Here is a 21,353-nt window from a genome sequence, read left to right on the forward strand (position 1 = left end):
CTCTTGCAAGGAAACATCATTACATTAAAAATGATGTGTTGAAAGAGGATATTTATTTATTAAATCACATGCGGAACACAGGGACTTATTTAATTAGGTTTGCCGACATGCACATTACTGATTACAAATAAATGCTAGAGCCTTACAAAATATCCATGGTGATATACTGTATAATTATTAAGAATGAAACTGCTCCTGACTATAAGTTGATGCAAATGTCCAAATGGTAACACCTCTCATCTATTTACATATTGTAAGATTTCCAGTCCCTTCTTCATCAACAAAAATAATTCACGTTCTTCTAACTGGTTACACATGGCTCTGTACTACTTTCTTCCACCACAGTTGAGCATAGACAAAGTACACCACACATAAGTAGTCTGTATAGACTGACCCATTGCCAAGCCAGTTAAATGTTTTATTCAAGAAAATTTTGATTTGTGAACTTCTTTTCTTTTCAAATGAGCTACAGAGGGAATCTTTCAATTCATGAAACTATTTTCCATTCTGACCACAGTAAGCAAAAGGTTTGCTGTGGTGCCAGTATAGGACAAGGAGGCAAACACAGAGTCTTAACTGAGAGACAACGCACTATAATTCCCCATAAGCACAACATCAACCACATTTCACATTATCCCCTTATAAAAATACTCTGATTTGAAAAACCTGTCTTTCAAGAAAAAGTATTTATGTTTCCACTGTTGCTATTTAAATCCAACTTTATGCAATTAAAAAAAAAACACACAATTCAAAAAACAAGCACGCAAAGTGCTGTTGGAGCTGGTCAACCACGCAGTTGAATATGAATATAAAACAGTCCAGAAAAAAGGACTTCCAGTCAGACCAGCTGTTGAAACTGTGGAGAACAAAACACTTCTTGAAAACAGACACACAATGGTGAGCCTGTTAAAAGACCGCGCCAACACGTTCAGGGTTGGAATCCACGCGTCCATGTTAAAAATGCACTTGTAAGACTCAGTCATCTTTGCCTCTCTGGCGAAGGTTCCTAGACTTGCCATTCTCCATCCTTCTCTTCTTGAAGACTGCCCCTGCATCTCCCTCGTCCCCCAGTGAGGTGATGGTACGTTCCTTGAACTTAACTTTGGGCTCCGGAGGCACGTCAGAGCCCGCTTGGGCGGCACCCATGCCCTCCACCTGGGGCAACTGCAGATCCACTTGCTCACTTTTGGAGGGGGGGGAAACGTGATGATCAGAAGAGCACAGAAACCCCATACAACAAGACAGCTGAGTACAAAATAGCAAGAATACCCTTGTGTTATTCTTCAGCCTTATAGCCATTAAACCAGCTGGAAAATGAAAACTCATCACTGTTCATTACACTAGGCTATTCTCAAACCATTTCTGCATTAGTCTCCACACGGTTTGGAGACGCATATTTGAAAGCAGGTGTGTGACTCACTGCTCAGGGTTTGAGATGGGTTATCCTGTATCCCAGGATGGATTCCAGCTCTGTTGGTCAAATCATTAAAACAGCTTAACATGAACTGCCTCAAGAGAAATATAAATTCAAACTTACTATGGGTCTTCTTCCTCCTGAATCTGCTCCCACTCCCCATAAGGGTTCATCTTCCGGGGTCTCTTTGCTGCAGTCACTTCTGCCTCCTTCTCTTCCTCCTCCTCCTCCTCCTCTTCCTCAAGAAGAGTGGGTCTGTCACTCTTCTGTTCTTCATCATCATCACCACCATCGCCACTGTTGTCGTCCTTGTCTTGTTCTGCCTCTGAAAGCTGTGTCTTCTCATCTTTTCTTTTCTAAGGGAAATATTTTTTACGCAATTATTTTTATTATTTTGACTGAGGAGACTTATTAAACCTATGGACTGGCGTAATACAGAAGTTACCAACCTGAGGATTTGCAGCACAAGATCACAATATTTGCTCTGTAGGTGCCCTTATCTAGAGCGAACCTACATAGCTTAGATATCACAGATTTTATACAGCTGAGTATTAAGAGAAGCCAAATGGATTCAGTAAGGGAATACCAGAGAACAGCAGCAGTGCCTTACCAAGGAACAGAAATGTCAGAGTGCAGGTTACATGCTCTGCTCATTACCACTATGTGGTCTATTACCATTGGACCATTACCATTAGCTATGTGCTTTGCTAATGACTGGCAGGTAGGCAGATTTGTGTCTCACCCTAAAGCTGATCTTGGGGACCTGGGGCTCTCTGGTGCCCTCTGCCTCCAGGGTGTCTGCTGCCTTGTCCGAGTTCTCCTCCTCCCCTTTCAGGGACTCAGACTGGGGGGCCACGGGGTCCTCCTGCCCCTCCCCAGCCATTTCCCCCCTCTCATCTGTCTTCTCTGGTGGAGAGTACTCTGCTGGCTTCTCCCAGGAGGACTCTGCAAACGAGATGGAGGTTCTTTCTCTATTGGAGCTGCAGGCATAGAAATCCCTCTCTCTCTCTGTTACAGCTTTCAATGAAGGAGAACTCACCCCCAGTTTCTGTGTTGTAGTAGTAGGTATACCCATCTGGACTTAAGGCCTCCATCCACAGAGAGCTGGAAGATTTCTTCTACACAAAACATAACAAAGGCAAGGATTAAGAGGGAATGATATGCTCTAAACTCCACAATTACAAAAATAACGCATTTGCTACAGCTTGCATGAAAAGCCATGATACACAATATCAAGTAGCAAAACTGGGAGGCCTACATCATTATTGGCTTGAGTCACCCCTGAAGTCGTCCTTCTGCCTCGAGACCCTTCTGGCTTCTCCCATTGAGACTCTGAAATAAACAAATGCATAGCAAGCATTTTCAGTTATTGCATTTGCTTTTCAATAATTCTGCAGATTAATAATTATATATATAGAATTAATAATTCTACATTTTTAACATTGGAAATAATGAGAAATTTTCATTAAATGTTACATTTACAGGTGTGTAAATGGGGCTGGTTTGAGGCATACCCCCAGTCAAAGTGTTGTAGTAGTAGGTGTGTCCTTCATCGCTGACACCCTCAACCCAAACATCCGATCCTCTGCTGCTGGAGGCTGCTGCCTTCACGGAAGGCGTTTTACGCTGAGCTTCAGTACTGCCTTGATAGAGACAATCCAAAAAAGGTTAGCAGATGTTAAGCACTTTCTGTATGCTGTATTCACCTTTGCAATTACAACACTATTACTTTTAGGCCCATTATAAAATATACGTATCTAACTTGGAATAATATGTAGAAGGAAAAGAAAAATGGTAATTCCCCTCTGAGCACAGTCATGTAAACTACAGGACATTATTAGCAATACCATTGATATTGTTACCAACTTTAGACGTTTTCGTGCTACACATCTTTATCCAAGACAAATACATGCACGGTACCCTAAGGACAATAAATACAGTTGTCAAACACAGGCTCATCACCTGATTCAGCCCCAAGCCTTTTAAGATCCTCCTGAAATGCTTTCAACGCCGCCTCTTCCATTGCTGCAAACTCCTTGGACATGCGTTCCTCCTGCTTGGCTTTGTCAATGCTCTTCTTCTTAATCTGCAGAGAGCATGTGTCACAGCCATCAGTCTCCTGTGAGAATACTTAGCAGAAGCAGCATGCGTGTGTTTGCATGCTCTCCTGTCTACACCTTATCTCTGCTAAAGTACCCCAGAAGGCTTGCCAGCTGAACTTTTCAGATTTTTCTTTTGGTAACATCGCCCCCTGTAGTTATATAGAGGTGAAAACATTACCATTTCTCAATATTGTATGTTGAATTCTACCAAGTGATTTTTTTTTTTGAGAAAAAAAAGTGTAGCACTCTCCAAATAGCGACTAATCAAGAAACAAACTTACACCTCCGTTTGAGTGAATTATTTATTTATTTATTTATTTGCAGTACAATAATATTGCTCTTGTGTACCAATGTACCTACCTCTGCGATTTTGGCAGCCACATTTTCTTTGTGATTCTTCCCCCTTTCATGAAACTCAATACTCTATGAAAAGGAAAAAAAACAGCAAGAAAGACATGCTAAATAAGCACATTGTACGGGCACCCCTGAGTCCTGCTCAAACACCGAATACAAAAGGCGGTTTAACTACGGCTCTGGTAACATTTTTACCAACAACTTAGAGTACAACTGGCATTTTAAAATGTTCAAAGTCAAATAAGCCAAGCTACATTTGCTTAGCCAATGTTATGTGCACAGACAGACACCAATAAGTCTGAACAAGACGCGTACTTACGGGTTTGTTGTCAGCGATCCAGCACTTGCAATATTGGCAAAATTTCTTTGGCTGAGATTTCCAGTAGTCAGCCCTAACCAATTCCACACAGATACAAACATGCAAACATTGGAAATTATGTATGGTACAAACATCAAAGCGCAAAATCCAAGTACAGTATATAAGATAAATCTTTTTTAAAAAATTCAAACCACCAACACGAAAGTAGCGATTTAAAATCTATACCAATAAGAACATTGTGTGCATACTAGACTAGCTAACATTGGGTACCTAGCGTTACACGGCTAGGTAGCTAGCTATGTGCAAGTACTTAACGTTATGGGGATAAAAGCATAAACATTCCACAGGTCATCAAAGAATGCAGAAAATGCAATCCAATGCGCAGCTAGCTTGTTATGGATACATACATTTTGACAACAATTCCAGTTTGTTCTAATTTAGCGTAGTGTTTGCTATCAACATAACACAGCACGCCATCAACATATCGTAAAATACGAACATTAGTTTGTCTTTATCTGATGACGTCGTGTACGGGTAATGCCGAGGGTCAAAATACCTCTCGCACCTGCTAGTGGGTGTGTTACGATGATTTCTCGACAGAACAAGATAACTAGGCTATTTGGCCAGCTAGCAATGTATGTTTTTTGTACAGTTATATGAAACGAGCAACTTAAGAATCAATTACACTGCTGTTTCACATAAAAATTACATTTAACCCAAGGTTCAAGGTTGTTATACTGATAAAAATTGACATCAATGACCCAACAACCAGATCTCCCATATGGTCTAGCGGTTAGGATTCCTGGTTTTCACCCAGGCGGCCCGGGTTCGACTCCCGGTATGGGAATACGTTTTTAGACACTCGGTGCTTCGCTTCAGGACTAAGAACGAATTTGGTAAATGATGATATAAGGTTCATTTAGCCAGTGCAAAGACATTGCTGAAACTCACAGTATGTATCAACGCTGCTCCCATATACCATCACTCTAAACGAATTTCATTTTTGGGATTTGAATTTCGTTTTTGCTTTGAAATTATATGCCCCCGAGACTTGGCAGGGACAGCACGTATGCAGTGTTTATTTGTGTCTTTGACCTCAGATCAAATCACTATAATGCAGACCCAATAAATGCCACCCCCTTGTTGGCACTTAACTTGTAGCCCAACACGTAACTTGGCTAATTTGTTTGAGGAACTGCAACAATCATGCCTGTTGTGTTTAGATGCAGACGCAATTATCCAGAGTAAACACGTGTTATTTTTTGGCCTTCTCTGGAGGTGCACCACTGGGGTCGTTACCGGGGACATTGTAGCAAGGATTCTAAGACGGCGGCACTTAAGACAAAACACACTTCCCATACCAGGAATCCTAACCGCTAGACCATATGGGAGGTTATTCGCCTTCTATACCAATACGTTCTCAGAGAACAGGGTACCACAAAACACAGCAGTTAACAATAATGCTACTTTTAGACAAAACAATTAACTAAGGCACCATTTTGTACTTTGAAAAGCTTTTATTTCAGTTTTAAAATACATGTCATCCCCTTACAGTAAAGTTAATAAACAAAGTTTTAGAAAAAGAAACAGAACTTCTGATGTGCAATGTATTAGGAAGGTGGGTCAACAGGAACATAAAAACGATTGAATGAGAGAAATGATTCCAACAGAAAATATACAATTAACAGATCTACTGCAGTGACAGTACAGCTATATTGCTACATTTGTGGCCTTACCAACACAGTTATTCTCAGTCCAAAGAAACAAATTCATCCAGTGCTTTTCATCAAACAAAGAAAATTACAGTGAAAGTGCTATTAGAACTTAACAAACAGAACACTTAAAGTTGATTTTAATACTCTTACAATAGGCACCACAATATTACAGATTTTACATACTGGTTTAGTTTTGTTATCACATAATATTAGACTTTCACTTTTTAGTGTTCACCGTTAAAAAATTCCAAAGTGCCAAAATAATTTCATTAGTAACGCTACTTTCAAAGCGTGATCTTGTAAACATTCTCAAATCTTATGTTCTAATTTTATTTTTTTGGCTAAAATGCTCTGCCTTAAAAATTGGACAACAGTACTGCAACCATAAGAGTGGCGTTATTGCAACGTATATGGTTTAAGAACCTCGGTTCAACCATTATCGTTGATTATCTCAGACTCCCTTCTTACAAGAGCCAGGTCTCAGGAGTTTTCCGTAAAAACCGCTCTAACATTTCCCTTTCAAGACCACTTGGTGACACTGTTCTATAAGCAGGCCCAGCCAGCTGGGCACCGACAAATTCTGGATCTCTCCGTGTTCCGGTTCCACCTCTGTGCCGTCAGTAGCATCCGTCTTTCCAGCTGCCATCCCGCAGGGCGCTGAGAGCGGCGAGGCTCTTTGGAGGTGTCAGTAAACTAGGAAGCAAACAGCAACCATAATGAGTTCAAAACTTTGCAGGAAATTGAATGATTTAGATACTAGTGATAATAATACAGGTTTACACATAAGAGATTCGTTTTTTCACATCAGCGTGTACAAAGTACTGCCAGTTGACTTAACTGACAGAACTGTCATCGGTTTGTTCCTTGGTTGCTATAAGTGATGAGCACAAAAATGCAACCCATTTTGTAAACTAACATCTCCAGCATTTACATAGTCACTTCGTTACCTGCGCACAGGCTGAGCGATCTTGCTTCGAGGGATAGCGCTGGAGCCGATGATGGAGGCGGGCCGGGGCAGGCCGCTGCGGCCAGGGGTGGACGGGGTGCTGGGTTTGTTCGGGAGGGGTATACTGCTGCTGGAAATGGACTGCAAACTGACGGAGGTGGGCATGGCGGTGGGACCCTGCACGGTGGGGCTGACGTAGGCTGTCGCCTTCAGGGGTGGCCGTGACGCCACTGGGAAATTCCCCACGCTATGGACACGATGCTGCAGCTGACCTGGGGATGGAACTGAATAGGAAAAGAGGAAGCCAACAAACTTGCGGACTGAAGAATGGACATCACACATCAACATAAAGTATATGAGACCCTAGAGAGATAATTCTAAAAAGAAATACTATCTAAAAGCTGATGATGTTCTGTCTTTTATAGTGCACAAAACTATGCAGATACCTACTGAAGTCAAGAGAATTAAGACAAAATTGGTCTTTTTTACCACTATGACAAAACAGGAAACTGAAAGGTCAGATTCCACAGGCTTAAAATTTCCCAAACACGATATTTCACAGACATGCACGGACTATCGCTTCTCTTACTTGAGGACTGCAGCCTGGCCAGCCCATTGGAGGAGTCGAAGCTCTGGCTGTTGCGGATCGAGGAGGGGGAACTGGTGTGACCGGCAGGGCTCGTAACGCTGGGCACGCACGGGACACTGGGCATGCTGGGAGCTCGCACAAGGTTGGGCATGCTTCTCCGCAGCTTATCTATAATGCAACATCACACTCCGTCAGATGCACCAATCACAGCACTCCTTGATAGACATGCCTGCATACACATGTACACAAACTTTTATTGCTGCTACTACAAAGAATGAAGAAATGCAATGAAAAACCATTACAAATGTTTCATATCATAATAAATTAATTTCAATGGTTTGGGAGATTTTGTAATATTTGACAATCCATGTAAAATGGCACATTATAAAATCACTACAACAATATAAAAACAAGCCCGAAAACACATACACACACACACACACACACACACACACACACACACACACACACACACACACACACACACACACACACACACAATAAATTCAGTATGCTTCCTATGTTAACAGCGTACCTGAAAGTCTAGACTAAAACCTTCAAAGAGCTTTATTTGACATTGACGTTGATTATGCAGTGAATCAGACAGACTATATCCCCTCCCTCAAATGCGCACTGTGGTCCCGCTGCTCCTGTAATCTCCTCACTACCTGTCCAGCCATGAGCTTTCCTTTAGCTCTCTGATCAGGCACTGGCAGGCTAACAAGTGCTTACCCGACTGCAAGAGGCTTACAGTCTACCAGACCACAACCAGACTGATCAGTGCTCTTAACCTTGAGGCATGAAATGCCTTTACCTTTAATATTTATCTGAATAAAAATAATAAATTCTTCAGAAGTAACAAAATAATATTTTTTATCTGCTAGCATAAAAGAGAATGAAAAAATGCAGTTTGAAGTGCACTTGGGGCATCTGTCCATGAAATTGTCAATGGTTCACTGTACTATCATTTTACAATTAACATCAGAATGGGCTCAACACTTCAATGCCACTGGAAGTTTTTATCTGGACAAGCATACAACAATTAGATGAGACTTCTAAATTCTTAGAATATCCTGTCGAACAATTCACCTGGATTTATTTGTTCAGAGAGGAATCCTTGGTGTTTTTTTATACACATTAACAGAATATACATTTTCCTCTTAAAGTTCAACAGGCAAAATAATTTTTAAAATAAAATAAAATATATTAAGTTAAAAATTATTCCTCACAGCAATGACCTAGCCAATCGTATCACTACGCACATGCAAAATCTCAGCACGTACACACATACACATACAAGTAATTTTCATGTGTTTTGTTTAGTGATATGACACTGTTCAACAATTTCACGGTGGATGAGTCCTCATGCATTCAGCTTCTGTGGAGGTAATCGAAGTAAAGCTTGCCAACTTACTCTCATATTCAGCTTGATTCCAAACAGGAGATCCTAAGATTTTTCCAAAAGTTTACATACAATTCAACACAGACGTGGCGAACAAAAACGAACAGTCAGAGACACACACAGAGATAAAGGTCTTTTAAAAACATGTTTAGCTGCATCAACATTTTGAAGGTAAACTGATTTATGGCCACTGGCAGGAATATACTTGTATCCACTGAGCAGTTCCCTCCTTGATGACTGACCTCGTGTTGAAAACATTGTTACACAATATGCAAATCAACGCAAAAACATTTTCAGTGGACAAAAACACAAAGTTACTGAAATGCACTATGTACATATTCTCTACAAGTCAGCAGAAACACCTGGAAAATCAGGTCTGCCATTAAAATTATTGATATCAAAATAAACTCAATTTGCACTATCCAAATACTGAATTCTCAGAAAATTGAACAAGCACAATTCCAAAGAAAACCTACCCAAGGCTTCCTAAATTCTTTTGTGCAACTTGGTTCTGTGTTTTTTTTTTATCTTACTACATGAAGATAATAATGGTCTTTGTCTCTTTATGTCTCATATGGCCTTATGTGTAGGATATGTAGCTGGCCTGTTGAGTCTGTATTCCTATATTCCATTATTGTCCATTTTCATTCATTTAAGTAGCTACTTACCTTGCTAGCTAAAAAATATTCATGCATTTAGCAGATGCTCTTATCCAGAGCGACTTTCAGCATAATAGAACATAAGTACATCCATTCAATTTAAACGAGCAACAGTGTCAGACCAGGCTAACAACACTCCTAGACCAGTGAGTGTGAGCATGACACTATTCAAGCCCTTCCATGACTTAACTTGTGCAATCTGACAGAAGCCAAATACAGCTAGCTTTCATACTCAACCAAAAAAGCTATCGCCATCCCCATAAAGAGCCTAAGTCTCAGTATGGTATAAGTATAATGTATGTCCTGCCAAACCATAACTTCGCAAATGATATACCCTCTATATGGTATACCATTTGCACTGTTATATTCATATTCAAAAAAAGTTGTTAGTGTATGTGCATTAGACAATCATGATTCAGATACTAAAAAACATCTACACAGGCCAAAAATGTCCTTACTGTTCCACTTAATGAATTATGGGTATCTTTCATTAAAAAATTCAGGATAATTCATGACTGCATTCCAAACAATGTCCTGGCTAACACTCGATACTGGATCAGTGTTCAGATAGTGAGTTTTCCTTGAGATGGAAAAGCTCTGATCTGATACAAGCAATGATCCAGGCAAGAGGGAGCAAAGCACCACTTTGGTAAAGTGTCTAGTTGAGCTTTTCCTTGTGGTAGTGGTAGTTCTTTTAAGCTCTCAAACTCTCCACTGTGGGAGCAGGTGAGCCCCCCCTCCCCCACCCCCCGCTCACCTGCATTGGCCCTTTGGTTCTGAGCCTCGGGCGTGCAGCCAGAGTACTGCTGGTAGGCGAGGCTGCTGAGGTACTGTGGGGCCGAGGGGCTGCGGCGGCAGTCTCTCATGCTGGAGAAGGTGTGGGAGTGGGAGAGGCTACGCTGCAGCGGCCCGGTGCGGGCCAGGCGGGGCTGGGGGGGAGGCAGCTGGTCATACTCCTCGTCGTCCTCCTCCGCCTCCACCTCCAGCTCGCTGATGGTACCCCGCCGTCCCCCACGGTGAGAGAAGCTGGCACTGCGGCGGTTAACAGAGGCAGAGGTAGTGGCGTAGTCCTGCCGCAGACCTGCAGGGGGCGCACATCGCAGAAATCAGTGACATCACTACATTCTGAGGTTTCTGACAAATGACTTCACCTACACAGAACAAAAAGGCACACTGGTGCTTGGTACTCAGTGAGCCCATCTTATGTGGGCCCACTCAGTACTTGTCTGCCTGTACTTACTCTCCTCCTGCAGCCGTGCCATGATCTGCACGTCCGTCAGGTCCTGCAGCTTATAGCCCATAGAGATGGAGTCGTCCTCCAGTTCTGATGTGCTGAGCTCGCTGTCGATTGACGACTGGGGACTGAGGGGAGGGCGCCGGCGAAGATAACCTTCAGAGGAAAGGGAAGGGGCAGAGGAGTAACAATCATGACAATACCTCACACGCTCTGGCCTATTGAAATTTCCTCTAACCCACATCACATTAAATAAACACTTTTGTCACATTAAATTTCTTTGGATGCCGCATATTTGATTAGCTGATATTTCTGTCTTATGTTTTCTTTTCCTGTTTTCCACCTTTGCTCAGGTGGTTGAACATAAATACAAATTCATAATATTCATATGGAAATATTAAAACAAGACCACTCTGCAAAGACATGTTTTCAAAAGACTTACACTGCCACAATCTTTTTTGCCATTGAGCACACTATTATTTTAGTATGGGTTTTGCACATAAACACTTAAAACATGCATAACAAACAGGTCTTGCAGTGCAGTATTTGGACACAGCGTGAATAATGATCTGGCTTAGTACCACACAGGTCACTCTGGTGAGCAGTGTCATGGGAGCGTATGGATGGCAGTTCAGCAGTGAAGCTTACTGTGACTGGCTGAGTGATAGAGGAATGAGGGAGACCTCTCGGCCACACCTGAGCAGTCCTTCCCATTGGGTGTCAGAGTCAGATGGAGCGAGGAATGGCTGGATGAAGAAAATGATGCTAGGCACAAAGAAAAGAAACGGAAAGCAGTTCAAACGCATTGAAGCGCCAGGTCTCCTGGTCCTGGTCTTTGAGCACTCCCAAGTCCTTCCACTGGGTTGCGCTACAACAATACGCACATACCTGATCTCAGAAATCCTTCATCAAATCACAAATCTATCCACTCTCTGAGGCTTCAGGTAGCTACAAATTACAATTTGTGAGGAAACTTTAAATTATTACAAGGCGCAGTGTTCAAGACCTATGAGATGCAAATAAAAAGATACTGCTTCAATGAGTGATATGTAATACACACTAATAGAATAATGCCTATGGTTAGTCATAGACTGGGCTCTGCCTCATAGAATGGGCTGAACTGCAACCTCTATGATAACCAGGTACCATGGACACCACAGAAAACTGTGGGTCAGGCCTTATCTCTTGCATTCAAACCAATGAATGCAGTCAGAGTGGACTATATTTCAAAGAAGCAATGACGTTGCTGTGTAAAGGTCCTCTCTTCAATCTAAGCATTTGTATTTGAAGCAATGGTTTAGCAAAATGTATAAAGTATTTGGATATAAAATGAAAAACACTAACATCAGAATCCTCCTTAAGTCAAAATACCAAACCACCATAACCTTTTTGGATCTTTTCATATAAAGTTAGATTATACTTTAAAAATACATTTTTCAATTTTAGAATTATTTTCTCCTACCATGAATAGCTCAATAAACAAACTTGACAACATCTTAGGAGAGGTTTACACTTCGTCATTGGTGGTTGAGACAAAGCGAATAGCCCATGACTGCAGAAGACAAACACAGTGCATGTATGTCCTCCTTTAGCCCTGAGAGAAGGGCAAGAGGGGGGCGTTACCTGTTCTTTCTGTTAGTGCAGGTTTAGAGCAGGGCTTAGAGGAGCTGTAGAGGGGGGAGACTCCGGCTACAGGACTGTAGGGGAGAGCAGGAGACACGGGGCCGGAGAAGACGCCCCTCCATCTGTGGGCTGGGGAAGGGAGGAGGAGGTTACATCAGGCACACTCATCCCTGGCCCAGGAAGACTGCAGAGTCTTCAGGCTTTCAATCCACTCAGGCACTTGGGTACCTGAGCCACCTGATCATTGTGTCCACTGAACAGCACTGACCTCCTTCCCCAATTCTGAAAGTGCCTGTGGTGCAAAAAGAGCTGAGTACAGCTGGACACCCTAAGGAGACCGGGGTACAGCTGGACACCCTGAGGAGGGTGGGGGCAGTGCAAGTCTTTTCTGTCTGACCACACCCATATGTCACAAATGCACCACTCAGCGCCTGCGACAGGATGACTGCATGGGCCGTCCTGTGTTACACTCACAGCTGAGAGGCTGAAATCAGATCCCCATCCACAGAGACCCTGGACCAGCCAATTACAGTCAAAAGGGACTCATACATTTTGGTCTCGTTGCAAAAAAACAAAAAATTAAAAATGAAATTCAATTTACAGAATTAATCCAATCCACACCTGCTACACACTGAAAATGGCCTAACAAACAGCTGGGTTCCATGAGCCAGGAAAGGCTTGGTTTTGTACAATAAATCTCTTCACCCCCCTGCCAACGCTCATCCTCCAGGCTCCAGGGTTCAGATCTCAAGCTTCTTTGGACTGATGACAGAACTTAGATTTGAGAAAAATAAATGATTTAAACAGATCACTAAGCTGTTGAGACTGAGGCACTAATGTACTGTCCTGAGCTCCCCTCCTGCTGCATGCTGGGATAGCGTTTTTTTGGGGAGGAGTGGTAGAGGGGCAAAGTGGGTTGGGCACATTCGGCAAAAACAACAAGAGAATGCCATTTCAAAGCCTCTCTCTAACACATCACACAATATACACATAATATCACAGTGAATGTCCTGGTCAGAATACATAAAAGGATGCTTTGGTAAAGGACACTTGGGAACAAAAAAGGGTTTTGGAGCACTGCAATTTGGCGTACCTCACATTATTAGCCTTGCCATGGCCTCATAGAAGTGGCATTCACAGCCAACCACAAAACAACTGTTTTTTCTGAGGTGCTAAGCACAAAGCTGCATTGATGTCCTAACTGGGCACGGCAGTGTGCTCCAGCACTGCTGAATCCAGCCTTTCAGAGCCGAGAGGACCGGGAGCCCCGCAACACACGCTCCTCTCTAAACATATTTCATACATTATTCATGCAGGCGCTTAATGTATTCCTACAGGGACATTCTCACACAAAAACCCCTGCCACCTATCTTCGGAACAACAGTATAGAGTCAAAAGCATATGACTACTTATTACAAGAGCAAATGAGCATTGTTCCTCTAGAGGTGTTTATATAATTATGGGGGAAAAAAATCTGGAAATATGGGTGTCATGCTGCTTCCTAATGTGAACATAAGCCACTTAGCATTATATGCAGATTAATCTGGAAAAAAAACAAGCATTTTGTAATTATTCTTCTTCTTGGCCTGACTCCTGAATACATTATCTGAGTCAGAGTTGGTTAGACAGCAGTGGCCTTCCCACTTCTTAGAAAGAACACTGTTTTGAATGGATTTAGCACTGGATGATAGTTGATTATTTATTCCTCTGCATGTCTCCTAAAATGTATATTTTCCATACATTTAGATATATATCAATAGCTATATAGATATGTGGTGTGGACATCACATTCATGGCTGCCAGACTTAACACTGACGCACAAACAGGGCAAAGTGAATTGACCTCTCATAATCAGCTTATGTCCTAAAGCCGTGTTATTGAATTATGACCTCCCGTACCCATTCACAATTCCATTGTCAGTCCAATGGAACAATGAATCACGATCGTTCTTACGTGGCTGACATATTCGTCATCTAACAGTATAATATTCTCACAAACAAAAGAAAGTGCCATATATATGACCATTTGTCCATGATACAGCATGGTTCCCAGCCTTTTGATGGGATCAACATGCTTCCAGGACATTAGGCTTACCCGCTCTTTACTGAGGGGTGGACTCTCACCTTGGTCCCACTCTAAACAACCTACACAATCTAGTGGTTCATTCCACTGAGATACAAAAATGGCCCCACACCAGATGAACAGCCTCCTCCTGTTTGTTCATACTTTTATTCTTAATTAACAAACATTCATGACAGAGGCCAGGCTTGAATGCTTTAAATTGGGCGTGTGGTGCAAGTACCTGTCACTAAGACTACCTACATGTAAGGGAGTGTGTGCGTGATAGACCATAACATCTAAAAATCAGCATGTGCATAAGATAATGCAATGCATGTGTGACTGTCTGGGAGTATATGTGTATACACTGTAACATCAATAACACTGTTACATCTGTAAGCACATGTCAGTGAATGTGTCTGACTGTCTGTGTTTTAGCCAGCATCAGGGCAGCACTAAGTCAATGTAGCCACAGCTAGACAGCATGTTCTGTAATCCTTTGATGCTGTGCCCCACTTTTTGGTACAGTATCTGAATGCCACCTTACCCTGTCTGCCCCCCCTCCTTCCTCCACTATAATTAATTGCACATCTTGTTCCCCAATAGAGAGTGCTTTCATTAAGCATAAAACACTGAAACTAACACTCGATTCTAAAGAAATGGTGTTAAGTGTTCATTTATGTTGCTCGATTTGCATTCAGTCAGCTCTCTGCTGCCAGCTCAACAATTTTCTCTGCACACCTTTCAGGGTAACTGGATATGATAATGAGGCAGACGTGTGATCTCACTTCACAAATCAGTGCAGTATTACAGCAGTGGTGTGAGACGGTGTAGGATATCTAGACTGGCGCTACCAGAGATGCTGACTGAATAAATGCTAATATCAAACGCTACTTCCAGGGAACAAGCAAAATTACATTTAAATTGGCAGTTGAAGGGTTTGTCCCTTTAAAATTATGGAATTTCTCATAATAAGCCCCCTGCTATGTGTCATATTGCCAAGGAACACACAGTTATGTGCCGGACACTAAAGGATAAGGTTTGCTGTCTTCCCAACATCTGGAACCTAACCTCACTGGCCAGGTGTATGTCAGGTCTACCTCATTTAGCCTGCTCTGTATCAGGTAGTAAGAGACGCATGACTTGTAGGCAGGACTACAAGGAACTATATCCCTGTAGCTCCAAATGAGACAGTAACAACCCACAGATGTTTGATCCTCTGTCACACTGCGGTGATCACCTTGATAGTGATGTGTGTAAAAGTGAGGAGAGATTGGTAAAGATGCACATAAAGATTAGTGGAGGTGGTGGAGAGTGACTACAGGTGTGTTGTAAAGGTGAGTGAAGTACATTTGAGGGTGAGTAATGCTTTTGGTTAGTTTTAAAGTGTATGAAAGTGGATATAGGTGTGTAGTTAAGGTATGTGAAGTATACTTCAGGGCGAATAATGGCATTTGAATGTAGAGTGTATGAGGATGGATAAAGTCACGTAGTAAAGGTGACTTAAGGCATACAAGGGTGGCAAGTCAGTGTATATAAGAGTGCAGAAAGGTGCAGAGAAAAGTGTGTAAAGGTGTGTTGGTGACCCTGTAGTACCCTGCTCCAGCCTGTGGCACAAGGAACGCTTGGCAGCCTCCACCTCGGGTTTGGGGTTGTCCAGCACCTGTCTGCACCACTGCAAGGGGCTGAGGGAGAACTCCGACCACAGCTTTGCCTTCGGGGACACGTACAACCTGCGGGGATAGAGTAGGGAACCCCAGCTCAGTGCAAGAGTTAGAGCTAACAATAATCACATGACACAGAACATGACCCAAAAATTGGACGGCAAATTCAGATTCGGCTGCCTTTTCGTGATGGTGCTATGTTCAGAGTTGAATGCATGGAGCAGCAGGAGTGTGTGAGTGACTACCAGTGGAAGCAGAAATATTATGTTTAAACTGATAACTGCCTTAACGTTTTTTCTTTTTGATTGTTCTGCACCCATTAATAAGCATGCCAGAAAAGGTAAGGATTATCAGATCGCTTATTTGTTGGCTGTGCCTGCAAGAGGTACTTTTGTGCACCTCACATGGACTTCCAAGCTTCTAATTAGGAAAAACAATCAAAACCAGGGTCAGGACATAAGATTTCAATTCTTTGTCTCAGGCCACCACTGATATATAGACAAGAGAGCTCTTATGTTCCAATCCCTAAGGAGTTTCAGATTCTCCTATACCCTTTGAAGTTGTACACTTCCCTAAGTCTTAAAATAAAGCCCATGTAAACTTGACAGCAATTCAAGAGCTTACTTGGATCATGAACAATCTAATTATTTAACAATCTACTTAGCCAGAGAAATTAGTAACAAAAATCCAATAGTATTTCTATTGTTGATAGAGTCATGTAAACAGCACAAATAAGCTCCCACTGTAATTTCACAATGGAAATCTATTCATAGGTTAGTCTGCTTTTTAACCTTTATATGACTATTTATCTGAGAGACAATCCAAATCAACCATCGACAACTCAGGCTAGATTCTCCCCTGAGCAGGAAGCAGTCCTCAAACTGCCACCTTTACAAATGTCCAAGTCCAGGCCAATTCCCCAATTAGCATTTGTATTGAAATCAAAGATATATAGTTTGATCTCTCTGTCAAAACTGTTAGCATCACCCAAGGGAGATTATCACAGAAGACAGATCAAGGACTGTCCTGAGGCAGTGAAGCCGGCCACAGTACACTTAGGGTACATCAACAATTATGCGACGATCCGGGTAATGCCAACGGCTAAACTACTAGTAGACCTGACAAGTTGGGAAACAGCAATCCAAAATGAATATGTGCAGCAATGTGGCATAGGGGTTAGGAGAATGGAGGTGGCCAGAAGACGGGCAGATCTGAATCTCAAGTCACTGTCCGTCACTTTACTTCTGAGGAGGGAAATGAACTGTACCTGAATTACTTCAGTAAATATCAGGCTGTATAAACGGCCAACATCTAAAATGGAAGCTATGCAAGCTGATCTCAATAAGGACAAAGAAATCTGATAAGGAATCTAACACCCACATCAATGAAATGTATGAAATGAGATTTTGTGCACGCTCTCTCCCACATGCTCACCTGAACTAGCCACACACTTTCCACAGCAGATCAGCCCACTCATTTATAGATGCAGGCTAATCTGTGGCTGAAGAGACACTTCCTGTAACATGGCACCCAGTGACCCATTAAAAGGCTTAGGCTGTTTCCTAACTCTGCTGCTGACTGGCCAAGTCTGATCTTTCAATAGGATTTACTTCACATACATAGCACGCTTGTTTTTCTGCTACAGACAGATGACCAAAGGGATATCTCAAATCTGTAGCACTTCCTGAATGTCTTGCACATGTGCATAATTGTGTCTTAAAGACAAAAGCTAATGGCCTCTTTTATATGTGAGCAAGTGCTTTACCTGTGACTTCTGTGAGCACAGCATCTGTAGGTTGTATAGGTTGGATGTAACATTATTAACAAGTACACCTCATTCCCCAACAATGACACAGAGAGCCTGTAGAGGTGAAACCCAACTAGTTTGGGTGGGTTTTATGTGAGTTTCGGCCACACTACCTTTGTCACACCACTTTCAGCACTCTGCAACTGATCAGGACAGAGGACTTGCATTTGGGACTTGATTTGCTAAACCCCAGCACTCCAGGATGTGGCACTTAGCCTAATGCACAATTGGTGATTCCAAAGTTAGGGGTGAAAATGTCTGAAATATGCAAACAAAAGAAAAATGGCATCCAATTTCACAGTAAGCTATGATTCTAGGGTAGGGTGCAGAACACCACCTGCCAATCCTAACTACATCATACTTTACAGAAGGTTTCAACTGTAGATTCAGGACATTCAAGCCATTCATTCTAGGTGACTAACAGGCTGCAGATAGTAAATACCACACTGTAAGATTAAACATAATTTGCCCACCACAATTACCTATCATTGTTCTCAATACTTTCATCTGAGGCAGCTTGCATATTTGGAAGAGTGTTAGGATGCAATGTGTATTGTGTCCTGATGACTTATATATGTCAGAAACCCCATAACCAGGCAGTAATCTGGCAGTCTCCTGCCACAGACTGTGGTTCTGATGGAAGAGTGATGGAAGTATCACGTCTGACACACTCTGAAAGTCACAGCACTGGTTCTCACATTTACCCTTTGAGGTGGTCTAGTTCTGAAAGATACCTTCCGAGAGTGACAGTTTTACATTGTCTTATTTGGAGTCAAGGACTGTGGCAGTGGGCTACTGACATAGAAAGGCTGGTTGCGCAGCAATGAATATAGTCTGTTGTCCTTGTCAAGTGTTTTCAGATACTGTGAAAAAGTGACACGTCACACCCCTTTGAGAAGGCAGGTGTGAGAAGAGCAGCACTGTGTCAGAATACTCAGGGTTCACTAGTTTACAGAAGAAACTTTTCAACCTGAAGAAAATCCATGTAATGAGATGAGAGGTTAGAGGGACAGTGATGCTCTGAAAACAGATATACAGACTGTATAATCTGAAAGGATGCGCTGCTGAAAAAGTCTTATTGGACTTCTAAAGACAAACACTTCAGAAGAATATGACTTCAAAGGCTCAAAATGGCTTTACTGCAATGACACTTGCCCTGAATATGGTCACTGAGGATTTTAATCAATTCAGAAGAACATCTGATCTTCATAATGGTAGTAGTTCCCAAAATACAGTAAGATACATATTCTTCAAATAGTTGAACAGATCAAACATTCCCCCAGCCTAAGAACCATCCTGTCTAAAAGGAAAATGAACAATTAATTGACGTGAACGATGACTTTTACAAATCGTGGCTGCCTCTCCTACCCGCAAAGTCAGCAAGGATGCTAAAAATACAGACAGGCAGTAGGCAGTAGCCTACAAGAGGCGCAATTGTAGAGAAGGGGTGGGGTAGCCTACTCCAGCAGAACTTAAATAGGCAGGAACAATGAACCATGTGATCAAAATTATTTTCTCAAAGATTCTGTTCAGTCTCTCTCACAGACTCGTGTTCAATACTATCTGTTGAAAAGACTGTACAATTTCCATATTATAAGAAACTTGAGCTGCAGTGTGCAGTTCACTTTAGGCCTGACATGAAAGTATGCTAAATTTTCCACCTCACTGAATGCATACAGTTGGAAATTGGTTCACCAGTCACACAGCCCGCAAGCCATTACCGTTTCTGTTGGCGGATAGCCTCGTCCAACGTATTCCACTCACACTAGCATTTATTTGCACAGACAGATTACGAGCAAGCAGAAAATGCTCCACGACAACAAATAACTGCAAGATAGCGAACTCCCTACTATCATCCATTTGTGTGTGTAAGACTTAAGACGTACCAATTTAATTTTCAACTGCTGCATTAATTGGTAAGCAATTTAGTAAGCATGTAGCTGTGAGTGTGAGTGTGGTAAATTGTGATTTCCAGCAGTAGGGTAACAAGTGTATTCCATCTGTCCAAATTTTCAGTTATCCCTGACACTGAAAGATATCATATCACAGCACACCCGGGGTTTACATTACGCTATTGTTTCATTTTACAAAGCATCTGGCCGTGACAGACACAAAAGTATTTTTATTGATAAACAATTATTTGCGTCGGAATAAAAATCCCCTACAGATATCAATCAATAGGCTTGGGTAAACACTGCAAAATAACGAAATGTTAGCAAATGGGAATGAGTGAGAAACGGGATTGAAGGGTGGGAGTTACGGATATAAAAGGAACCAAGACTACAGTACCAGATATCTTCAGATTCCTCATTGCAAGGGAAAATGGAATCTAGGTCTAATATCTCAACCTCATCCAAGACCGTAGGTTCTGTGGGGCCGCTGCTAACATCCTCCGCCTCGGTGTCCGCAGCAGAATGCGGGTGAAAATAAGCGTACGGTTCCTCTGAAGCGCAAAAAGGGTCCAGAGCCGTTGGACACAAGAGCGTAGGTACCGGGCTCGGTATACAATAACTCCCAGTGAAAATCGGGCTAGCGGCTGCTCCGACAGGACTCCCAAGTAAACAGGCCGGCGAAGACTGTAAACTGTGGGGGCTGGCAGTGCAACTGCTCACAGCGTTCGCCCGTGTCCTCAGCTGTTCGTTTTGCCTCTCCAGTTTTCGGACCAGTTCTTGCAGTTTTTTGACCTCCAGCTCCGCGTTTACAGCATTATTGTTGCAGTTGACGTCCGCCATCATTTGAGGTTTCATCACCGCGGCTTCCATTGGTTTAAAAAATACACATGTAGCCCATCTATAAAAAAAAAAAACTGGTAAAATGGTGGACGAAGGGTCTTGCCAGCCTCTGCTGTGCCGTCGCCTTCACTGTGATTTGAGCATTACGCGGAATCAATTGCCCCGAGCCCCATGGAGTGTTGCATTGAGATGCTGCGCCAGCCACCCAATGAAAGATAAAGCGCTACACTGTCTCCTCCCTCAGCGCAAAGCTCGGCACCGTAACCACAAATGAGGTCGGTCGAGCCGCACGGACGCCAGTTTTACTACAGGTAACACAAGTGAGTCTCAAACACACTCAGTGCGCCTCGTGTAGTAGACCGTGTTGTAGGCAAACACAAATTCATTGATATATTTCAAAGCTACGTACTTTATGATAACGTTTGCAATCTTGAGATGTTTTTGTTGGATTGCATTATTGTATTCGAGTAGCAGCTCCTGAGTCTATATTCGCCTGAGGTGTTAGGTTTTTTTTTTTTTTAACTCAAATGAGGATCTGGACGATTTTATTCAAATTCTTAATTGTAAAGTACAGTTGGCAAGTAAGCCGATAAAAGGATAATCCTAATTCATGAGACCATGCTGTGATGCTCCTGTGGAGATAGCTTTGCAAGGCTATTGTAAAGTGTTTAAAAGTGAATACATCGTTGGACATTTCTTATTCTGCAGTGGACTTTCAGTGTGGACTAACATGTA

At 42.3% G+C, this 21,353-nt stretch overlaps 2 protein-coding genes and 1 non-coding gene across 4 annotated transcripts; 1 reads left to right on the top strand and 2 right to left on the bottom strand.

Moving 5' to 3' along the window:
* Nucleotides 1–122: 122 nt before the first annotated feature.
* On the bottom strand, nt 123–4,693 carry LOC118786093 (WW domain-binding protein 4-like). The gene is made up of 10 exons (XM_036541132.1): nt 4,597–4,693; nt 4,190–4,262; nt 3,877–3,939; nt 3,377–3,500; nt 2,929–3,057; nt 2,673–2,746; nt 2,454–2,532; nt 2,157–2,359; nt 1,538–1,770; nt 123–1,183 (listed from the first exon to the last, which is right to left on the bottom strand). Coding segments are annotated over exons 1-10 (1,188 nt in total). The 5' UTR covers nt 4,599–4,693; the 3' UTR covers nt 123–975.
* A 271-nt stretch (nt 4,694–4,964) lies between these two features.
* trnae-uuc lies at nt 4,965–5,036 on the top strand. Its single transcript has one exon. It is a non-coding gene; the product is annotated as a tRNA-Glu (tRNA).
* A 1,163-nt stretch (nt 5,037–6,199) lies between these two features.
* Nucleotides 6,200–21,110, bottom strand: slain1a (SLAIN motif family, member 1a). Of its 2 annotated transcripts, XM_036540175.1 has the most exons (10): nt 20,176–21,110; nt 16,012–16,148; nt 12,358–12,486; nt 11,383–11,499; nt 10,741–10,890; nt 10,258–10,581; nt 8,854–8,886; nt 7,440–7,607; nt 6,852–7,134; nt 6,200–6,597 (listed from the first exon to the last, which is right to left on the bottom strand). In XM_036540175.1, the coding sequence occupies exons 1-10, from the start codon at nt 20,646–20,648 to the stop codon at nt 6,522–6,524; spliced, it is 1,890 nt and encodes a 629-aa protein (XP_036396068.1). In that variant the 5' UTR covers nt 20,649–21,110; the 3' UTR covers nt 6,200–6,521. The 2 variants fall into 2 exon arrangements, with proteins under 2 accessions (XP_036396068.1, XP_036396069.1); XM_036540176.1 differs by lacking the exon at nt 8,854–8,886.
* Between the last annotated feature and the right edge of the window lie 243 nt (nt 21,111–21,353).

This window comes from Megalops cyprinoides, chromosome 11 (assembly GCF_013368585.1).
Source record: "Megalops cyprinoides isolate fMegCyp1 chromosome 11, fMegCyp1.pri, whole genome shotgun sequence".
In the NCBI taxonomy this organism is placed as follows: domain Eukaryota; kingdom Metazoa; phylum Chordata; class Actinopteri; order Elopiformes; family Megalopidae; genus Megalops; species Megalops cyprinoides.

Excerpts from the sequence above, each read along its gene's own strand:
- LOC118786093 (XM_036541132.1), bottom strand. Across the intron at positions 3,940-4,189 it reads GGATCGCTGACAACAAACCC|AGTATTGAGTTTCATGAAAG; the intron begins GTAAGTACGCGT and ends TCCTTTTCATAG. Across the intron at positions 1,184-1,537 it reads CAGGAGGAAGAAGACCCATA|TGAGCAAGTGGATCTGCAGT; the intron begins GTAAGTTTGAAT and ends CCCCTCCAAAAG.
- slain1a (XM_036540175.1), bottom strand. The coding sequence starts at position 20,648 with ATGGAAGCCGCGGTGATGAAACCTCAAATGATGGCGGACGTCAACTGC. Across the intron at positions 10,891-11,382 it reads CTATCACTCAGCCAGTCACA|GTTATCTTCGCCGGCGCCCT; the intron begins GTAAGCTTCACT and ends TTTCCTCTGAAG. Across the intron at positions 10,582-10,740 it reads GGCACGGCTGCAGGAGGAGA|GTCTGCGGCAGGACTACGCC; the intron begins GTAAGTACAGGC and ends CGCCCCCTGCAG.